The sequence below is a fragment of the Delphinus delphis genome, chromosome 3 (genome assembly GCF_949987515.2).
Source record: "Delphinus delphis chromosome 3, mDelDel1.2, whole genome shotgun sequence".
Classification (NCBI taxonomy): Eukaryota; Metazoa; Chordata; class Mammalia; order Artiodactyla; family Delphinidae; genus Delphinus; species Delphinus delphis.
Genome location: NC_082685.1, coordinates 1,982,633 through 2,003,419, shown reverse-complemented (window position 1 = coordinate 2,003,419; position 20,787 = coordinate 1,982,633). Strand labels below are relative to the sequence as shown.

The following is a 20,787-nucleotide window of genomic DNA, read 5'->3' as shown; positions in this document are numbered from 1 at the left end:
ATCCTCATCTGCAGTCACTCCCCCTTCCCCTCCCCAGCCCCTGACAACCATGAGCCCTCTCTCTCTCTCTCTCTGTGGATTTGCCTGTTCTGAACGTTTCACGTAAATGGAATCACACACTATGTGTCCTTCTGTGTCTGGCTTCTCTCACTGAGCATCGTGCTCTCAGGGTCCACCCACGTGGTAGCCAGTGCCAGGGCGTCACACCTTCTCGTGGCTGAGTGATGTTCCCACGTGTGGAGGGACCACATTGTGTTTATCCGTCACCTGTGGATGGATATTTGGTTGGTTTCCACCTTTTGGCTGTTGTGAATGGTGCTGCTGTGAACGTACGTGTACAAGTTTTTCTCTGAATACCTATTTTCAATTATTTGGGGTATATATATCCAGGAGCAGACTTCCCAGACCCCAAATGTTTAATGCCCAGAGAGGCAGGGCGCCTATCACTCAGTGCCTCCTGGCTGCCCACTCTGGCTCCTCCCAGCAACCCCCCCAGGGGAGGAGCAAAGAGGACCCAGCGCTGGACATGGAGACCCCGTGTGGGGGATGGGCCCCAGCCGCAGCGTCCAGCTCAGGCCAGGTGACCGAGGTCCTCCACAACCCCTGCGTGTGGCCACGTCCTCACTCCGCACCATGTAGTTACATGACTGACCTATGAGGGTGGCCAGCCGGAGTGGACGAGACATAAACAGTGGCCTCTCCGTCCCCAGCCTTTTCTATTTGCCTTGGCAGGAAATGAGGTTTTGTAACTTGAAATTGAGGGTTTCATGCCAAACCTGCAAATCTGCTCAGAAATACCCTCACGTGGGCCAAGAGGTGTGTCTTCTGGAAACATCCCTCCCGAAGCAAGGGCAGAAGCGGACAGCTGGGGCTGCTGCCCCAGGTGACCCAGGACGAGTCAGGGTGCTTCTGGGAACCTCCGTCTCTTCATCTGTGAATGAAGCCGATCTCATTCCCTCTGCCCTCTGCGTGGAAAAGCTAATGCTACTGTTGGTAAACTCTCTCCCCCGTGACTCATGAGCTGAGCCTCCTTGCATATAAAATTTATTTCTAATTAAAACATTTAGTCTTTTATTTTAAACAAGTGAGTCTGTCCAATTACACCATTAGGAGAGTCAAAAGGCAAAGTGCAGAGTGGGGGGAGATGCTTGCAGTGTATAATCCAGCGAAAGACTAGGGTCTACAATATGTAAAGAACTCTTGCAAAAAAAAAAAAAGAACTCTTGCAAATCAATGACAAAAACCAAACTACCCAACTGAAGAAAAATGGGCCAAAGACCTCAAAGGTCAGGTCCTGAAGGACACCCCAATGGCCAATGAGCTTGAACCCCATGTGGCCTGCCTGCAGCGTAAGACCTCAGTGAGGGGCCACCTCACTCCATGAGAACCACTGGAACCAAAAATACGGACAATGCTGAGTGTTGGCCTGGACCAAGAGCAATAGGAACTTCCTGATACCTCCGACAGGAAGGTGAGAGGGGGCAGCCGCTTTTGGAAAAGCTCTGGAAGCGTCTTCTTTCAATTGAGATGTAATCACATACCATAACGTTCATTATTTTAAAGTGGACCATCCAGGGATGTGTAGTACGTTCTGTAGAGTTGTGCGACCGTCACCACGGTCTGAGTCCTGAGTACTTTCATCACCTCAGAAGGAAGCCCCGTCCCCATTAGGGGTCACCCCACCCCCTCTCCTGCAGCCCCTGGTGACCGCTATTTACTTTCTTCCTCTGTGAATCTGCCTTTTCTAAGGACTTCATATCAATTGACTCATAATATTTGTCCTTCTGTGTCTCGTTTCTTTCACTCAACATTATGTTTTCAAGGTTCACCCACACTGTAGCAAGAATCAGTGTTTCAATTTTCAATGGCCAAATAACATTCCATCGTACAGATGGACCACAGTGTGTGTATCCAGTCGTCAGCTGATGGACTTCCATTGTACAGATGGACCACAGTGTGTGTATCCAGTCATCAGCTGATGGATATCTGAGCTGTGTCCACTCTGTTGTGCACTGTGCTGCTGTGAACATGTGTGTACAAGGGTTTGTCTACATACCTGTTCCAGTTCTTTGGGGCACGTACCCAGGAGTGGAAGTGCTGGACCACATGATCGTTTTTTTAAGAACGTCCAGACTGTTTTCCTCTTGTCGCATTTTACAGATGAGGAAACTGCAGCTCAGAGAAGCTAAGCTACAAGCCACACAGCCGGGACCCAGACTCCTCCCTCGCCAACTCTCCTCCTCTCCATACTAATTCCTGCCTCATCCATGAGATACCAGACATGGGGCAGGCTGATGGCGTGGTCCAGATGTGGAGCCTGAGGGTGAGAGAAGAGACCAGGCCTGGGGACCCACAGTCAGCCTGTGGGGCAGGAAGAGTCCTCACCAGCTCCAGGCCACCTCTTGAGCCACTCACCTCCCCAGCTGGGTGCTTCGTTTTATGAGAAGCTCCCAGTGGGCTTCCCTGGTGGTGCAGTGGTTAAGAATCTGTCAGCCAATGCAGGGGACACGGGTTCAATCCCTGGTCTGGGAAGATCCAACATGTCATGGAGCAGCTAAGCCCGTGCATCACAACTACTGAGCCCGTGTGCTGCAACTACTGAAGCCCGTGCTCTGCAACAAAGAGAAGCCACAGCAACGAGAAGCCCGCTCACCGCAACAAAGAGTAGCCCCCGCTCGCCACAACTGGAGAAAGCCCACGTGCAACAACAAAGACCCAACGCGGCCAAAAATAAATTAAAAAAATTAATGTATTAAAAAAAAGAAGCAGCAGCAGCTCCCACTGCAGAAATCAGACGCTTGTCCATGGCTGGTGGGATGTAAAATGGTGCAACAGCTGTGGAAAATAGGCAGCGGTTCCTCAAAAAGTTAAACATAAAATTACTGTATGATCCAGCAATTCCACTCCTAGGTAATGTATACCTAGTGCCATTATACATTTATAATGCCCAAATGTATACATACATACACACACACAAACCTACACGCATGTTCATAGGAGAACGATTCATAACAGTCAGAGTGGAAACAACCCAAATGTCCATCAACAGTTGATGGATACACAAATGTGGTCCCTCCACACACAGGAACATCACTCAGCCATGAAAAGGAGAAAAGCACTGACACTCACTACAACGTGGACAGGCCTGGAGAACACGATGCTCAGTGTGAGAAACCAGACGGAGAAGGACACAGTGTGTGATTCCATTGATGGGAAACGTCCAGAACAGGCAGATCGACAGACACAGAGTGGGTTCAGGGTTGTCAGGGGCTGGCGGAAGGGGTGGGTGTGAGTGCTGATGGGGACGGGGGCTCCTTTTGGGGTGATGGAATGTTCTGGAATTAGATAGAGGTGGTGGTTATGCAACCTTGTGACTGCACTAAAAAGACACTGAATTGTATATTTAAGGTGGTGAGGGGTTAGTTTTCTGTTATGTGACTTTTACCTCAATTTTTAAACAATGGGGACAGCGAAAGCGCTTTGCTGATAATGCTCAGGACCCCGCGAGCTGGGGCTTGTACACGGAGAAGCACGGTGTCCGGATCGCAGTGAGTCCTTCCCAAGGGCTGGCCCATGTCGGCCAGCATCCCGTGCGTTCTTTTCAGCACCAAAGCTCTGGGAGCCTATGGTACAGTCACCTCATGACCACCCAACCACTTTCCAAATGAGGAGACCGAGGCAAAGAGGGGGTGAGTAAGGTACCCAAGGTGACCAGCTTAGCAGGAGGGAATCTGGGCTTGAACCCAAGCCTGGGGGCGGGGTGTCACAGCGCCTCTCTTTCCCAGCAGCTTCCAGGCTTCCCCTTGGTCTGCCCCTGGGACCAGTGCTGTGTCACCTGGACTCCACATCAGAACCCGCCACCACTGGCCTGCGCCACTGGGGTGCCCCCACTGCCCAGCCCCCCCGCTGCGGGCTGGAAACGCGACTCCCATAAACAGACAAGGGGGAGACCCAGGCCAGGCAGGTGGCAGCCCTAGGGAGCCCCCTCCTCCGGGCATCAGCCAGCAGACATTTATTCAGCACCTACTGTGTGCCGGGACCTGGGCACTTGACCGGATGGCCTCATTTCGCCCCGTGAGGTCGGCGCAGGAGGGGACCTGAGCCCAGAGAGGAGCTCTCCCCTCCCCACCCCAGCCCCCGGCCCGTGGCCGCCTGGCGCCCCCCCCAGGGGCCTCGGACAGCCAGGCTGCGTGACGGGGGCCTGTCGGCGCTTCCCGCTGGGCCTGGGAGTCCTCGTCTGTTCCTGACTCACAGGCTGAGGGTGCAGCCTCCGTGGGCGCAGTTGTTCACGCAGTATTTACTGAGCAAATAGCACATGGCGGGGGGCAAGACGCGCAGCGGGGAGGAACCGCGTGCAGGGGCATTTGAGGACGAGTGTACCTGGGGGTTCTGGCATGTGCAAAGGCGCCGGGACGGGTGTGTTGGGCACACACCCACAAGGAGGCCCACGCGGCTGGAGCTCAGGGAAGGCCGTGCAGGACCCGGGGGCGCGGAGGTCTCGGCTCTCACCCGGAGGGACGCGCGAGCCCCCAGCGCGGCTGGCAGAGCAGGGACGCGCCCCGCTCGCTGCTCACAAGTGTCCTCTGGCGGCTTCGGGGAGAACAGGCCGTGGGCGGCACCGGGAGACGGGGGCGGGGGGAGTGGACTGCGGGGGTCCGGGAGGGGTGGATGGGGTGGGGTAGGGTATATGTTGGAGGAATGGCGGGGGGATGGGGGGATAGGGGGAGGGAATGTTTGCGGGGGAAGGTGGGGGAAGCGGTGGAGGATGTGGGGTGGGGGATGGTAGGGGGATGGGGGAGGGGTGCTGGAATCCAGCCTGGGTGGGGGTCGCGGAGGGCGAGCAGTGGGTGGGTTCTATTTCCGAGGCCTAAAGACCGCAATGACTTAGAACGGTTTCCCTAAGCGCACACAAAGGTGGGCTGCTGTGATTTCCTGCCGCTGGTCTGACCAGCACTTGGAGACTTGAATGAATGAATGAGCGAATGGCTTGGAGACTGTGCTGTCTGTGGACTTCGGCCTTCGGCCACGTGGAGCCCCAGCAGGTTGTGGAGGGAGAGAGGAGTGCATGGGGTCTCTCTCAGAAGCCCCTGGGCCCCACCCCACCCTGCCTTGCTCCGAATCCCACCTGACAACGTGCCCATAGTGGGGACCTGGCCAACGAGCCCCCCCAATATTACCTCCACGTCTCTAAGAGTTCTCTCGAGATGCCAGAGGCTCTTTGCTATCCAGACACTCAGCTGGTCCCAAGCAGGAAACCAAGGCAGGAAACACCGTTTGCAGGGACAGGACTGTGGACAAAAGCATAATTTCTGTTTGGAATATAAATAAAATGTACGTATTTAAGGCTCAAATAACGCCGTTTCAATATGCCCACTTTTCAATTTTTCGACTTTGTTCAACTAGTGTTCCAGGAAAAAAATAAATAAAAGATTTTTAAATACATAGAAACACATATAGAAGGCAACTCTTTTCCTCTAATAGGGCTCCGTGCTGCTTTGCCCACACCCCTCTTTCTTACCTCCACCAGCTCGGGTCGTTCTCTGGGTTGGGGGCTGCGTTTTCTCCAACCTGGGCCCTCGGGGATTCTGGGAAAACGCCAGCCAATTAGAGGAGTGGGAAGCAGGTTTCTCGTGCTGGGTGAAAGCGACTGCTGCGTTGTTGGTGTTTTTCCGCCCTCTGGTGGCAGCGTGCATTTGCTCCCCTAGGCCTTGATAACAAGAAGTTGCACCTGAGTCCCTGATTATCTGGCGAGGATTCCTTTACTTGGTCCGTAAAGCAACAAGAGCTAACATTTATGCAGCCCTGACTGTGTGCCAGATGCCTGGTAACCCTCATAACCACTCACCTTGGGAGGGGTCACTGACACTACCTCTCCTTACAGATGAGGAAACTGAGGCCGGCAGAGCTGGGACTTGAACCTGGGGCTCTCAACAGTGAAGAGGGACCCAAATACCCTGTTTGGGGGCTGGAACCAGCTGAGCCGGAAGCTGTCCTACTTTGACTGTTCACTTACGCGAACCAGTAGATCCCAGTATTACCAAAGCCAATTTGAGTTGACTTTGCTTCAGCCTTTTTTTTTTCTTGCAATCCAAAGACCTTTAGTCAATCGACCCAATCCCCAGGTGAGGTCACATTCTGAGCTTTCACTGAACATGAATTTGGGGGGGGGGGACCTTATTTAACCCACAACAGCAACTGCCTTTGAAAAGTGGGGTGCTGGGGCCCTGCAAACAGCCTCAGAGCTCAGACCCCGTTTCTACCCCGAAATTCAATCCCGCTGGAAGGCACTGCCTGGAAATTTGCCGCTGGGTATAGGCATAGCCCTGTGTGAGAGGCAGATGGAGTGGGGGAGCGTGGCAGGGACTGGAAAGTTAAAAAAGATGTAAAGGAGGATTTATTTTTAAAGAAACTTCTCTCAGCAAGGCCCTCGCTAATTTTTATCCAATTATAGTTTCTTCTCTTGTGGAAGAGGGATGTGGTGAAACACAGTGGGAGGGGTTCTCCCCACAGGATCTGCTCGTAGCTGCCCATACACAGCCATGCACAGCTTTCTCAAGAAAAGCAAGAAATCCAGATCTTTATTAAAATTTCCTGATTTTTAAAAAAAATTATTATTTTTTTAAAATTTATTTACTTTTGGCTGCGTTGGGTCTTCGTTGCTGTGCGTGGGCTTCCTCTAGTTGCGGTGAGCAGGGGCCTTTCTTGTTGTGGAGCGCGAGCTCAGTAGTTGTGGCATACGAGCTCAGTAGTTGTGGCGCACGGGCTCAGCCGCTCTGTGGCATGTGGGATCCTCCCTGGCCAGGGCTTGAACCCGTGTCCCCTGCGTTGGCAGGCGGCTTCTTAACCACTGCGCCACCGGGGAAGCCCTCCTGATTTTTAAACATTGCAAATTCTTTAAAAGAGAAAAAAAAATTTTAATGTTGATGGCCAAGAGAGGCCTGTGTTCTGAATCCAGCCCCCTGCCGCCCGTTTGAGATGTCGAGGGCGAAGAGGAGGAACTGCGGATGAGGTTCAGACCCAACTTCTCCCACCAGAGCCCACGCCCTAAACCCCATGCTAGGTCCCCCCAAAATGGCCCGAATTCTGAATTGTCCTCGTGTACACACCGTGCGCAACCCCCTTGAGTGTGGGTGAGACATTATTTGGTAAAGGTGAAGGGCTTTTTCAGAGGCAATCAAGGTCCCCAAATCAGCTGACTTTGAGTTGATTGAAAGAGAGATCTTCCTGGGTGGGCCTGGCCTAATCAGGTGAGGCGTTCATAAAAGTCTGGGGAGCAGCAAACAGCCATGTGCTGAACCGCTGGTGGAGGGGGCCGTGTGGCAGGGACCTGGGGTGGCCAGCAAGGAAACTGGACCTTAGTCCTACAAATGTAGAAAAGTAATTCTGCCAACACCCGAAGGGGCCTGGAAGCAGATGCTTACAGATGAGAACGCAACCCAGCCAACGTCTTGATTACAGCCCGGTGGGACCCTGAGAAGAGGACCCAGCCACCCTGTGCTGGCCTTCTGACCCTCAGAAACTGTGGGGAAATACATAACTGTTTTTAAAGCAGCTAAGTCGGTTCGTTTGTTCCACAGCAAATGCTAAGTAATACAGCCAATCTGCCCAAAGTCCCTTTTCTGCAGTAATCAATACCCAGTCTCTAAGCTACCCACTCACACAGCCCAGTGATTGACAATTAAATTTTCAGGCAAGGCCAAAGAGCCCCTTTCATCCTTCCCTGCGTGCCAGCTCACTGCTGTGCTGACTCACGTGTGCTATTTTTATTTATTTATTTTATTTTTGGCTGCGTTGGGTCTTCGTTGCTGCACGCGGGCTTTCTCTAGTTGCGGCGAGCGGGGGCTACTCTTCGTTGCGGTGCGCGGGCTTCTCACTGCGGTGGCTTCTCTTGTTGTGGAGCACGGGCTCTAGGCGCGCGGGCTTCAGTAGTTGTGGCACATGGGCTCAGTAGTCGTGGCTCACGGGCTCTAGAGAGCAGGCTCGCTAGTTGTGACGCACGGGCTTAGTTGCTCCACGGCATGTGGGATATTCCCGGACCAGGGCTCGAACCCGTGTCCCCTGCATTGCCAGGCAGATTCTTAACCACTGTGCCACCAGGGAAGTCCACGTGTGCTATTTTTGACCTGCCTTTATGAACGTGGGCACATCTGTGACCTAAGACAGTAGGGGGGATTCTCTGTGACTTTTGCCTTGGACATTGTCCCCTCAACAATCAGGGCCTTTGATGGATTCCCCCTATACTAGGGCAGGACCTGCCTCTTTCCCGGGAGGGCACTGGGTGCCCCATACTCTGTGAGGACACTTCCGCTGGATGTCAGGCACGGAGGCGCCGCCGCTTTCTCCCTCATACACGAGCCTGCTTGTCCAGGAGCACCGTTGGGGCCCCAAGTGTCACAGCTGGCCCTGTAGCCGCTAAGTGGGTGTCTGCACATCTTCCAGCCCAGTACGTACAGCCCGTCACCTCCAAGGGGCAGCGTGACTGACGTAGGGTCCACCTGCCCCTCCAGGTGGAGGAAGTGCCCGTGGCCACCCAGCCTTGCAGTCCCCATCTGTCCTGACTCAGGGCTGGTCACACCCGTGGCGTCGCCAGAGGGACAGCGGCCAGTGTGACACAAGCATCATGCTAATGCTAGTGCTTTGGAACCTGCCTCTCCTGCTGTGCCCGGGGCTCCTGTGAGCACCTTGGGGATGAGCCGGCCAGTCTGACCGAGATCCGGCCGTGGCGCCCTGTCCAGGGCGGCCAGATTCAGCCAATACAAACCCAGGACGTCCACTTACATTTGACCTTCAAAGAGACAATGAGTGATTTTTATTTAGCGTAAAGATGTCCCAAATATTGCACGGGATATACTTATACTGGAAAAGTCATTCATCATTGGCCTGATTTTCAAATGGAACCGGGTGTCTGAATGTTATCTCCCATCCCTCCCCCTGCCACCCTGGGCGATAGACGTGTGGGTGAGCGTTCCCTCAGGCCAGGCAGCACCTCCATAGCTGACCACAGGATCATGAGCTCGTAGCAGCTGCTGTTGGAGCACTGAGGGCTGGGATGGTTGTCACACAGCAGAAGTTGACGGATACACACAGGGAGTGAGCCCCAGAGCCCGGAGTGGCAGCCCGGCTCCTGGACCCTGATCCCCACGTGGTCCCGCAGGAGTTAACTAAGTAAGAGCGATGCTGCCAGAGAAGGTGAAAAACGCTGAGAGTGAGCAAGGGTTCTGGCTTTTCAGTTGGAAACTCGGCTTGTGTTTCAGCCTTTCTAATGGCCTTCGAGAAAACTCCCTCCCTCCCCGGCTCATATACCCCAAGCTGGGAGGAAACCAGGAAAGACTGAACGGCCGCGGGACCCGCAGACCCAGGCTTTGTCCCCACTTCGGCCCCCATCCAGACGGAACCCCCCCCCCCCTCCCTTGGGAATTGCACTAAGACTTCATTTAAACCTCTCGCCCAGAGCCTTGTGGGACGGCAGCCTGGCAGGTGGATAGAATTCTCTCTTCGTTCCTTAAGGGCAGAGGCCGGTGAGAAGAATTAAACGAAAAGTGAATCATCAAAACAAGACCTTCCCACCAGCCTCATCGAATCAAGAACTTCAAGGACGCTGCACTTTTCAGGACACTCCTCATCTTTTTAAGCCAGTAAGTGGATCATTCCTGGATTGTTCCCAAGGGGCTTCTGAGGTCTTCAAGCGAGAGAATACTTTTCTCTCTCTCTTTTCAAAAACTTGTGGTGAAATACACGGCACATAAAATTCACCATCTTAACCATTTTCAAGCGCACAGCTCGGTGGCATTAAGCACACTCACGTTGTTGTGCAGCCATCCCCTCCATCGTCTCCAGAACTTTCTCACCTTCCCAAACTGAAGCTCTGTCCCCATGAAACCCTGACTCCCCACCCCTCTCCCGGCCCCTGGCCCCCCACCATCTACTTCCTGTCTCTGTGGATCTGACTCCCCCAGGGCCCCCCTGTGAGTGGAACCACACACTGTGTGTCCTTCTGTGTCTGGTCAGCAGAATAACGGCCCCATGACGTCCCCGTCCTGGTCCCGGGAACTGCAGACGTGTCATGGGGCAGAGGAGACTTTGCAGGTGGGATTGAGTTAAGACCCCTGAGATGGGGAGGACCCTGAATGCCCCGAGGGGCCCAGCGTCATCCCAGGGTCCTTATAAGAGGGAGGCAGGATGGTCAGAGGCAGAGAGAGACGGGAGATGCTGCGCTGCTGGCTGTGAGGATGCAGGAGGGGCCGCGAGCCAGGGATGCGGCACCTCTAGAAGCTGGAAAGGCAGGAACCACTGCTCCCCTGGAGCCTCCGGAAGGACCAGCCCTGCCCACACCTGGATTTAGCCCCGTGAGACCCGAGTCGGACTCCTGACCCCCAGGACTGTCAGAGAACCAATCTGTGCTGGTTTAAGCCCCCTGTTCACGATGACTTGTTCCAGTCACCCCAGGAGACTCACATCCTCAGAGCAGGGGGACCAGGGGGACCGACCCATGGACACCAGGGTGAGGATGTGCTGGGACATGGGGGAGGACCTGGCGAGACTCAGGCAGGTTGTATCTAAAGCCCCAAAATGCTTTCCTGAAGGGCGGGGGCCCACATTTGGTTCCTGGGGCTGGAACCCCAGAGAAGAGCTGACCTTGGCCACCGAGGGGCACGCCGCCGGGCCCAGGCGCTCCCCATGAGGACAGATGCCCTCCTGCCTCAGATGGCCTGGTCTGCCCGAAGCAGCCCCCCTCGACCTCAGCTACCCCTGCCCCGGGCACCCTTGGAGACCCGCAGCCTCAGCTATTTCAGGCCACAGAGCCTCCCTGGCCCGCGTGGGCCGCTTTCAAGATGCCGCTCTTAGAATAGCTGTGGCCGTTTTCCCTGCGGCGACTGCAGGGGAAGGAGTTTTAAGGAGGAGAGGGGCCGGGGGCAGCAGGAGGGGACAGGCCCTGCTGGCTGGTTGCCACCAGTTGCTCCTAGCCTCTGGAGGCCCAGGCCGGTGGGAGGAGGGGGCTGCCATCGGGGTCATTCTGGGGTCAAGGCCAGGGGTCCCATCACCATCCCCGTGGGTGGGGGCGGGAAACAGAGGCAGGGCAGGTGGAGGGGCCCCTTGGCCACACAGAGGGGCAGCAGAGCCAGGTTTGAGTCCGCTGCCCATGGCCTTGCCCACGATGATCTTCTCTGCGGGGGTTGTGCCCCCGGTACACACGCGGAGCCTAACTAAAGACCCCTCCACCGGTACACACGCGGAGCCTAACTAAAGACCCCTCCAACTTCCCCTGAAGCCAGAAGGGCTGGGGACTCCGCAAGCGCTTAATAAGTGCTCCGAGCATGACTTGACGGGGCCACGTGGGAGAACTGAGACGGTCACTTGCTCACTGAACAAGCACTGCTTGAGCACCTTCTGTATACTACACTCAGGGATGTGGGGGACAGCCCGGGTGGGGTAGGGGCAGAGGCAGGAAGCAGCAGCCCTGGGGGCAGTGACATCACCCAGAGAAGTGAAGCAGGCAGAGGGGGAGGGAGAGGTCCAGGGCGGCCGACCACACCAGGCGGGGGACGGCCCCGCAGCTGCTTTATTTCATGGGGGGACAGAAGGACCCCCTTCAGACCCCACGTCGAGCCCTTTTCTCTGTCCGGGGCTGGCCCTCAGACTGGAGGTTTCCCAGGGCTGGAGCAGGGCAGGTCTCCCCTGTTAGATTGGGATGTCCCAGAAGAAGGAGCTGAGCGTCTCCCCTCTCAGACTAGCGGGAACAATTACATCTGGAGGTGGGGGATTTGGTCTCCTTCTTCCCCGGACCCAAGAGCGTTTGGCAACATCATAGGGGCAGAAGGAGTCATCCCCAGCTTTTGACCCAGAAAGCACAACGATTTCTGCAGGAAAAGAAAAGCGGAAAAGAAAAACCTCAAGCCCAAAAGTGCGTCCACCCCTGGGCTTGGCAGCATGAGATTTGAGGTTCTTGGATCTGGATTTAAAGAGGAACCTATGTCCTAAGGCGGGGGCTCAGGACGGTCCGCAGTTCCCAGGGCCCAGGGCCCAGGGCCCAGGGCAGGGCAGGGCAGGGGGTGGGCGCCCGGCCCCAGGCTCAATCCTCATCCTCGCTGGCATAGATCTGGGCTTCCCAGCGCTCCGCCATGGCGTTCTTGTGGCGGGTTACCCGTGTGGCCTCCAAGACCTGCAAGAGGAGGCACGAAGTCCCCATCGGGGTCCTAACGCCCCCAAAAGGGGGTCCCAAAAGGTCCTAGCTCCCCTCGCTGCTAACCCATAGGAGAGGCCTAGAGCAGGGGTAAAGCAGGACCATCCCCTCCTCTGTTCCAGACCCTCTACTCCTGGTAATAGTGCCAAGGAATGTGTTAACTCACGCTGAGCTCCACGGTAGGGAAATGCCCGGGTCTGGCATTTTGGACTCAGCTCAAAGAGGGTCACAAATGTATTCCACGAATCCACTGAGGTAGCTGGCCTTCTACGCATCTCAGATGAAATGCCTCCCTCAAAGAAAATGCCCCTGTCTTGGGCCGAGTCAGCCCCAAAACCATCTGGTAAAGAGGCGGCACATGGAACCTCTTTCCACAATCTACGCTCATGACAGGCATCAAAAGCAGGTCACAGAAAAATCCACCTCAGGCAGACACTATCAATCAAGAAGGTATCCAGGGAAGTCCCCACACCCAGAAGAAGGGCTTCTGAGGGCCCTGACGCAATAGGGCAGGGGGCACAGATGTGGGAGGGAAAGGCTCAGGTCCTCGCCCCCAGGAGCACACTCACCTCCGAGTTGACTTGGTCAGTGGGGTTGAGGCCGGCATACTACAGGAAAGGAACATATGTCAGCCCCCAGGGCCCTCTAGCCCTGCCCACCCCAGAGCCCCCCTGGACTCAATACACAGCCCCCTCAGTCACCACTTGGGGCAGAAGGGAAGGTCTTCCCTGCCCACCGTGGTCCCCCCAATCACCCCAAACTCAAAGCCATCCACCATGCTGCTCTCCTCAGTGAAGCCTCGGTCCGTCATTTGCACCTGTTTTCTCTTTGTAAACGTCATCGTAATAAAGACAGTTGACATTTATGGAGCTCTTGCCGTGGCCAGGCCCTACTCTAAGGTTGGAAGGGCGCTGTTCTTATTATCATGCTCATTTTACAGAGGAGGAGACTGAGGGTCAGAGAGGAGTAGGGTCTTGCCCATCACACCGCTGGCAAGCTGCAGGGCTGGGCCTTGAACCCAGGCCCCTGGGCTCCACTCTGCCCCAAACCTCTGGGCCAGTCTCTGAGCACCAGATTGGCGAGGCTGGAGCTGGTGTTATTCTCCATGGTGTCAACAGTACCCGCCCAGGGAGGAGAGGGCCTCACGGTTAGGAATGTGGGGTTTGGAGTCAGGCCTGGGTTCAAGTCCTGGCTTGGGAGCTCAGACTGTATGACCCTGGGCATAGGCGACTACGGCTTTCTCCAGAGAACGGGCCACAGGACATCCCTCCAGGGTGTTAAAAGCACAGTGCGTGCAGAGCTCTGAGACATCCCTCATGAGGTGTGGATAATAATCAGAAATAACAATGATGGTAATAAACACATGAAAATAATAAGGGTGATTTTGATAGATTGCCACAGCTCTCCTCCTCCAAGCGGAGCTGCCTCTCAGCCTTTGGCTCAGGGGGACAACCTCATGGTGGGGACCCTGCTTATGTGGCCCAGACATGAAGAGAGGCCCAGTTTACCCATCATGCACCACACGTGTGAGGGACACAGGCGCACAGTCACGGGCAGGGCAGTGAGGGAGGCAGGTGTCAAACCCAGCTCACGCTTGAGCCTTACCTGACCTTCCCTGGCCCTAATGGGGAGCGTCAGACCTTGTCCAGGCCTCCAAGTGCATGGCAGGGCTCGAGACTCACCCACTGCTCATTCTTCTTTCTCTGCCTGGGGGCATCCTCAGGTGAGGCCTCTGCCGTCCACACCAGGCCGGAGTGCAGGTGGATGGGGGTGAAAAAGTGTGACTCAGACACCGAGTAGCTGTCCGTGATGCCTGGGGTAGGGAAGGAAAGAAAGGGCATCAGGGAGGATCCCGGGGTCTCCTGAGGGCAGAAAATTCGTCAGACCCCAGCCCAAGGGACACAGAGTCTGGCTAAGAGGCTGGACCAGTTAAGGAGATGGGTGAATGGACAGACAGAGCAGACAGCAGGTTGCAAAAACTGATAGACAGAGTGACCAACATAGCCAGTTAGGAGAAACTGGATCGACAGATGAGCCGACCACACAAGGAGAAAAACAGTAAAAGTCACACGGGGGGTATTTTGCCTTGACAGAAAAGGAGCAATCGACCAAGAGGCTAGGACATCTGTAAACCTTTATGCACCTAACAACAAAGTGTCCAAATGCATAAAGAAAAAGCCCAAGGCCAAGTTATTTCTCCAAAAGCTACTGCTTAAGCAGACAGACCAGCCGACCGGGGTAGTAGACGAAGTCCCCCAGATGCCCCCCAACCCCCAGCCTCTCCTGGCACCCTCACACTCCTCATGCCACCCTCCTCTGCTCCAACCTTTGAGACTCTGAGCAAAGCAGCCCTTCCCAGGACCCTGCCTCACCAGATGCGCGGGAGGAGCTCCTGGAATCTTCGTCACAGCACTCGTCCGGAGGCAGGGAGAAGACCTCAGGGTACAGAGCGCTCCGCCGCTCGTCAGCCACCTCCCGCTCCCGCCGCAGGACACTCTCCACCTCCCTCTCCAGCAGCTCTGATGACTGGGACTTCTGTAGCCTCAGTGCCGGGGCCCCAGCCACCTCCCAGCCCCAAACTCGGGGAGCCTCAGCTTTCTCAGGCTCATCCGGGACCCCGAACCTCAAGGGACGCAGGCGGAAGTACTCCCATCGCACGACACCCCTGTTGGCACACAGGGGTCCCCGGGGAGGCTCCTGCTTTGTGCTTGCAGGCTTTGCAGAGGATCCCGAGGGATGCCTCTGAGACCCCGTGGCCTTTGGAGAGCCCACAGGCCTGGCCTCATCGGCAGAGAGACCGCTGGGCTTGCGGTAGGTGTGGAAGGCTGGGGGTTCTCGCGGGGGCGTCCGGGGGCTCAGGAATGGCTGGTAGGCATCAGGTGGGATGCGGTTCACCTTCCTCACCTCTGGTGTGGGGCTGGCTGCGCTGGCATCTGGGGTCGCGCTGAGGATGGAGTCTGCGCTGTGGACTCTCCTGAGGATGGGCTGGGGGCCTTCGGAGAACCAGTCGGATGTGGACGCCCGGCCCACCTGCAGGCCCTCGCGCCGGTGGTCCTCCTCGCGCTGCGACCCCTGAGCAATGTCCCGCTGCACGTAGAGCGACGGGCGCCCCCTGTGCGGCCGCGGGGCCGTGGCCGGGCTCGCCCTGCTCAGCAGCGGCCTGGCCGGGATCTCCAGCAGCTCCTGCTGGCTGGCCGCCCGTTGCAGCCCCCGCTGCTCCCGGAGGTCTGCCTCCCGCTGCTGGGCCAGCCGGATCTCCCGCTCAATGGGCGTCTCCTTGGTGGGTTCCGGGGACCCCTCTTGGGACCAGGAACCAGGGTCATCCGAGGCTTGGGCACCAGAGCTGGCGGGTAAACCGTGGACCCTCTTCTCCTCCGTGACCACCTCCTTCTCCTGAGGCTTGACTGGGACGACATACCCATTGACCAGGGGTGGCCCGTTCAGGGCCTTGGAGGCCTGGCTGGCCCCAGGTGGTGGGATCCGAGGAACCCCCGCACGGGCGTGGGCCGCCCCGGGTGGAGCGCTCCTCTGCTCCAGGCTCAGGAACTGCCGCCTGGCTGCCAGGAAGTCGATCTGCTCTGTGTCAATCACGTTCTCCTCCAGGGGCGTGGACTGCGGGCGGCCGGGGCTCCTGGGCTCCCCGTGGTCAGAGGTGCCATGGAGCATGGCCACCGTGTCGCTCTTCCTGACCGCCTGGTCCTGAATGACCGCCCGGCGTTCCCACTCCAGGTCACGTGGCCGCCAGGGCGGGGTGTCCCCAGCCTCCAGGTGGTAGGCCTTCATCTCCGTCTCATCGTCCTCCGGGCAGGGCAGCTGTGGGGCCAGCCGGCCGGGGAAGACATGCAGGCTGAGGGGTGTCCCCGTCTGCACCATTTCCAGAGAGGCCTCGTGGTCAGCAGGCCAGGCCACTGGCTCATCCTGGCCCCAGCCTCTGGCCACGGACCTCACGTCCACCAGCTCAAACGAGTAGCTGGTGTCGCCTTTGAAGGCCATGCCGGCCACACGGGGTGAGTGGGGGATGCTGAAGATGGGGTATCTGGTCACTCGGTCCATGTTCTTGGGGTCTCTGCCCACCAGAGGATCCCAGGGTGGAGAAGATCTGGGCTCACTGAGGGAAGAGAAAGACATGTCAGCCACCAGGTCAGAGCACCTGGGGGGAGGTGCAATCCCACTCCCTTCAAGGGCAAAGTCCTGGCCAAGTGGCCTCTGTGACTGGCCCAGGGAAGGGTAGGTGACCCAGCCCTGCCAATCAGAACATTCCACCCTTTGGCCTCTGCGATTGCTTCAGGGATGGACATGTGACGCAACCTGGCCAATGACGTGAAATTCTGGGACTTTGCAATTAACGTGGAAAATTGGACCCTCTTCCCGCTGGGCTTATTAGGCTGGTTGGATGAGGCCGAGAGCTGTTGGGGGGCCATATGTGTCCTCCTGTGGACGCACCTTGCTTAAGAGCACCCCCAATCCCAACACAGCATCCTAAAAACTTTGTTTGAGCTCCTGGATCCAGCCACACCTGAATCCCTCGGTGCCCCCGTACTGACCCAACGACTCGGCCCCTGTGTGTCTAACATTTCCAGGTACCCCTCCCACCTCCTCTGCCAGACACTGCACACCCTGCAGGGTAAGCCTTCCACCCAGTTCACCGCTTCCAGACCCAGGGCCACCCCTAGACAGCCTCTCTCCCAGGGCACACACACCCTGAGGTTCCTTCTGTGATTTTTTCCATCTGACCTTTACAGATGAGCCCAGTGGGCCTGCCCCTCTCTTGGGGATGTCAAGTGGGGAAACTGAGACCCAGAGAGGGGTGGTGACGAGCAGACTCCCACACCCTGGTTCTCTCTCCTGCACCTGTCCAGCAGGACACCTTGTCCCATCCCAGACAATCCTTTTCCTCAGCACCATGAAGCCAGGCTGGGCTAAGGAGCGCCTTGGACCTTGTCCCGCTGGGCCGGGCGACACCCTGACCCAGTGCTCCAGGGGGCCCAGCCCCCCTCCCAAGAGTCCCGGCTCCCTCTGAGCACAGCTCCAGGAGCCGTCGTGAAGGCCCGGCACTTGCTCTCACACCTCTGTGACTCCTGGCACCCTCACACCCTGCCCAGGGCTCTCAAGACCGCCATCCGGCCTCAGGCCAAACCCCCAAAACTCTGCAGGCACCAGACCCCAAGGTCGACCCTCTTCCTCCTCCCTGTGCCAGAACGACCCTTATTTTTGTTCCTCCACAGCCTTATTAGCTACAGCCTACAGGACACCTCCTCCAGGGAGCCCCCCGCCCGCCAGATTGTCCCCACCCTCAGAACCTGTGGCCTGATCATCCCGTGTGTACCCAGCCCGGCACAGTGCGGAGCCACCGTTTTACAGCTGAGGAGAGGAACTCAACACCTCAAGCGACCATGGTCCCCCGGCCTTGGCCCCCCGGTGCCACCAGAGCTATTGGGTCCATCGCTGCATTTTTACACCAACTTGCTTGTGAAAGCTAAACATGGTTTTAAAAAGAAAAATGCAGACCCTCCCTGAACATGAAGTCGATCATGGGGAACCATGTTACACCTAACGCAGTATCACGCAATCTTTCAAATATTGAGACTATAATTAAGAAAACAATATTAAAAAACAAGCAGGCTTGGGTAATAAATCCCAGTCAAGCGGGCAGAGCCTCTGTCCCAATGATGAAAGTGGCTGGGGGTGCACATCTCTCTGAAGGGAGAGGGTTCTATTTAAGGCCTGTCACCTCCCACCTGAAGCCATCAGCCAGGACCCTCTCGCCCTCCCAGTGGGCCAGGTGAGCACCCCCTCCCTCAGCCCGGAGTCTGGTACACAGCAGGTACACAGTGGCTGACTCTCACTCTGGGTGCTCAGGGCCCAGGGTTTGGGCTCATTCTAGCCCAGACCCGGATGCCCCTCCAAAACAACCCTCCAGCCCCAGCCCACCCTGGACGGCAGGTCTGGTGCCCGCGCCCTGCAGCTCCCCTCGGGGGGCAGGTGTGGCAGGACTGACTCAGAACCATTTGCCTAGTGCGGGGCCAGAGGCTCACCCAGCAGGATTTATAAGCCACATTCCGGGAAAAAGAACCGCACGCCCAGAGGGTGTCAAGTCTGCCTGTGGGTGGGGCAGTGTGGGGGACTGCTCCTTCCTCAGCCCATTCCTTCTGGGTGATTCACTGAGGTCAGCGGGGCGGGGTCCCCCTCGCCTGCGTCCTTGGGCAAGTCTCCCTTCCGACCTCAGTGTCCACACCTGGACAGTAGGCAGAGTCCAGAGCACGCAGCTGCCACCACGAAGGGCTGCCGTGAAGACTCGGCGCCCTGTCCCTGGTATACAGTAGGCGCTCGATAAATGCTTTCACGGTAGTGGCTGATGTTATTATTTATACCCTGGATCCACCACCGATCTCGAAGTGACCTTGGGGCAGGCATTCCCTCTGAAAAAGCCTCAGTCTCCCTGTCTGTAAAGTGGGACGTTGCTGACCCCACTGCCGGGTGTGGGGAGGATCAAGGAGGCCTGAGTGGGTGCCTGGCGCAGAGAAACCCTCGGGGAGAAACGCCCTCTTGGAGGCTTCGTGGACTCTGTGCAAATGAGTAGCAATAGCGCTCAGAGCCTCCCAGCTCCTAGTGGGGGTCCTCGTAATTGGGCATCTCACACCGGCAGCTTTTTTGCCTCTCATAAGAGCCTGTGACGAGGGGAACCATTCTTCTCCCCAACATATAGCAGAGGAAACCGAGGCCCAGAGAAGGGTCACACCAGGGAGTGACAGAGCAACAGGTTCTGAAGCCAGGGAGTCTCCACCTCCTCCTCCAGGAAGCCCCCCTGGATGGCTCCTCCCCAGCCCCAGCTTTGTACCCTGTTGATACCAAAACTGAAACTGGGTTTATGGTCCCTGGTGCCACACACCTGCTTCCTCATCACCGCGACTGGCCTCCTGCCCTTGGGCAAAGGCCTGCTGGAGGGGCCTGGGGCTCAGCAGGGATGGGCTCCTGGGCTTCTTCTGTCCCTCGGGGCTACGGTCTCCGGGACCCTGGCTGGCAGAGGCCCAACCCCTGGACACACCTGGACACTGGGCCAAGTCTCTGAACCGGCCCCACAGGATCCCAGCTGCCCTCCCAGAGGCTGGACACCTCCCCACGCTGACTGCCCCATCCCCCTCCCAGGAGCCCTCCGATCCCACGGGAGGGTTGTAGGCTGTTCAAGGCCTCCCCAAGCAGGGCGCTGGCTGGGGCTAAGCATCTCCCCAGAAAGCTCCAGAATTCCCAGAACCAGTGGGGGGCCCTGTGCCTCTGGCCCTGGGGGTGCCGGTCAGGCCCCTCACTTAGAGGGTCAGAGATCAAGGCCCCTTGGATTTGGGGTCCTGAAGCCCGGGGTGGAGACTGGGGACCTGGCAAAGTTCAGGGATGGGGCTCTGCTCCCCTGGGCGGGTGCAGCGTGGGAAGGGCACAGACCTGGCCTCAGAGCCAGCCAGCGGGTACAGAGCGAGGGGAGGCCCCCGCCAGCCCCTGGGACCCCACTGAGTCTGGAGGGGGCTGAGGGTGGGGCTGGGGGCTCCCTCCCTGTACCCTGAAGGCCCCGCCGGTGAGCAGATGGTGCCGCTGGCACACAAACGCCCATGCCCAAAGAAGAGCCCACCCCACTCAGGACCCCCGCCCCCCCATTTCCCCAGACTCACCTCTCGGCTCTGAGCCGCAGCAGCCTCCAAGCCCGGCTCTGACTCTGTGGACGGCACAGGGGCCTCCCAGCCCCGCCCTGCCCCAGGTTGCCAGGGGACAGAGCCCCGCCCCGTGAAGCAGGTGCACCCCCTCCTCCCAGGCCCCACCTGGGCTCAAGAAACAAAGTCCAGAGGAGGAGGAGAAAGACGACACCACAGAGTAGAGGGCAGGCACCACGCCCATGGTGCACGGCCCCTCGGGCCCCAGGGGCCCCCAGCCCACAAAGTTGCAGCCAGAACTCACCCAGAAACCTTCCAGCTGCCGTCTGGCTTTCCCATCACCTCTCAGCATAGCTCAGAGAGACGCTGTCCCTTGCCCGGGGTCACATGGCTGGTCCACGAACCAGCTGCTGTTTCTCGGGGTGGGGGGTGGGGGTTCAAGTCCAAACCCCCACTGTGCCACCTGGCTTAACCCACCCTTTGGGGCCATTTCCCCAGAGAGCTCCTTTCTGGGACCAGCCCAGCTCCCTAGTCTCTGGGGGCGTTAAGCTGGGCCTGGGTTCAAATCCCACTTAACCATTCTGAGCCTCTGTTTCCTCCTCCGGGAAATGGGGACATCACAGGGCTGGGAGATGCCCCCAGCCCACTTCTACATAAAGGGCCAAATGAGGACATAAAGGCACCAGAAAGCGTTGGGATGGGCAGGGCCCGGGCCCCACTGACAGAGGGAGGCACGGAGGCTCGAAGAGGGTGGTGGGTGTCCCGGGTGCTTGGCTGTCCTGATTCTTGGTCGAGGTGCAGAGGACCTGCCAGAGCCACGGAACCCAGGGTCTGCGGGAAAGTCAGGCCACTGGGCACAGTGGTCAGTCAACGGGGGAGGGGACACAGTGGATGGGGCTTCTGTCCCCCGGGCTAGGGCTCTGTCCTGACCTGCCCCTTGGCTGACTGTGGGACCCCTCTGAACCTCAG

General features: G+C 57.6%; 1 protein-coding gene and 1 long non-coding RNA gene across 2 annotated transcripts; both read right to left on the bottom strand.

Moving 5' to 3' along the window:
- Positions 1-2,594: 2,594 nt before the first annotated feature.
- LOC132421701 (uncharacterized) lies at positions 2,595-5,579 on the bottom strand. The gene is made up of 4 exons (XR_009518759.1): positions 5,519-5,579; positions 5,178-5,288; positions 3,446-3,623; positions 2,595-2,835 (listed from the first exon to the last, which is right to left on the bottom strand). It is a non-coding gene; the product is annotated as an uncharacterized lncRNA (long non-coding RNA).
- A 6,370-nt stretch (positions 5,580-11,949) lies between these two features.
- MISP (mitotic spindle positioning) lies at positions 11,950-16,249 on the bottom strand. Its single transcript, XM_060006501.1, has 4 exons — positions 14,554-16,249; positions 13,864-13,994; positions 12,751-12,789; positions 11,950-12,160 (listed from the first exon to the last, which is right to left on the bottom strand). Exons 1-4 carry the CDS (start codon positions 16,232-16,234, stop codon positions 12,071-12,073), a joined length of 1,941 nt encoding a protein of 646 aa, XP_059862484.1. The 5' UTR covers positions 16,235-16,249; the 3' UTR covers positions 11,950-12,070.
- Between the last annotated feature and the right edge of the window lie 4,538 nt (positions 16,250-20,787).

Excerpts from the sequence above, each read along its gene's own strand:
- MISP (XM_060006501.1), bottom strand. The coding sequence starts at position 16,234 with ATGGACCGAGTGACCAGATACCCCATCTTCAGCATCCCCCACTCACCC. Across the intron at positions 13,995-14,553 it reads GAGCTCCTCCCGCGCATCTG|GCATCACGGACAGCTACTCG; the intron begins GTGAGGCAGGGT and ends TCCCTACCCCAG. Across the intron at positions 12,790-13,863 it reads GAAAGAAGAATGAGCAGTGG|TATGCCGGCCTCAACCCCAC; the intron begins GTGAGTCTCGAG and ends CCTTTCCTGTAG.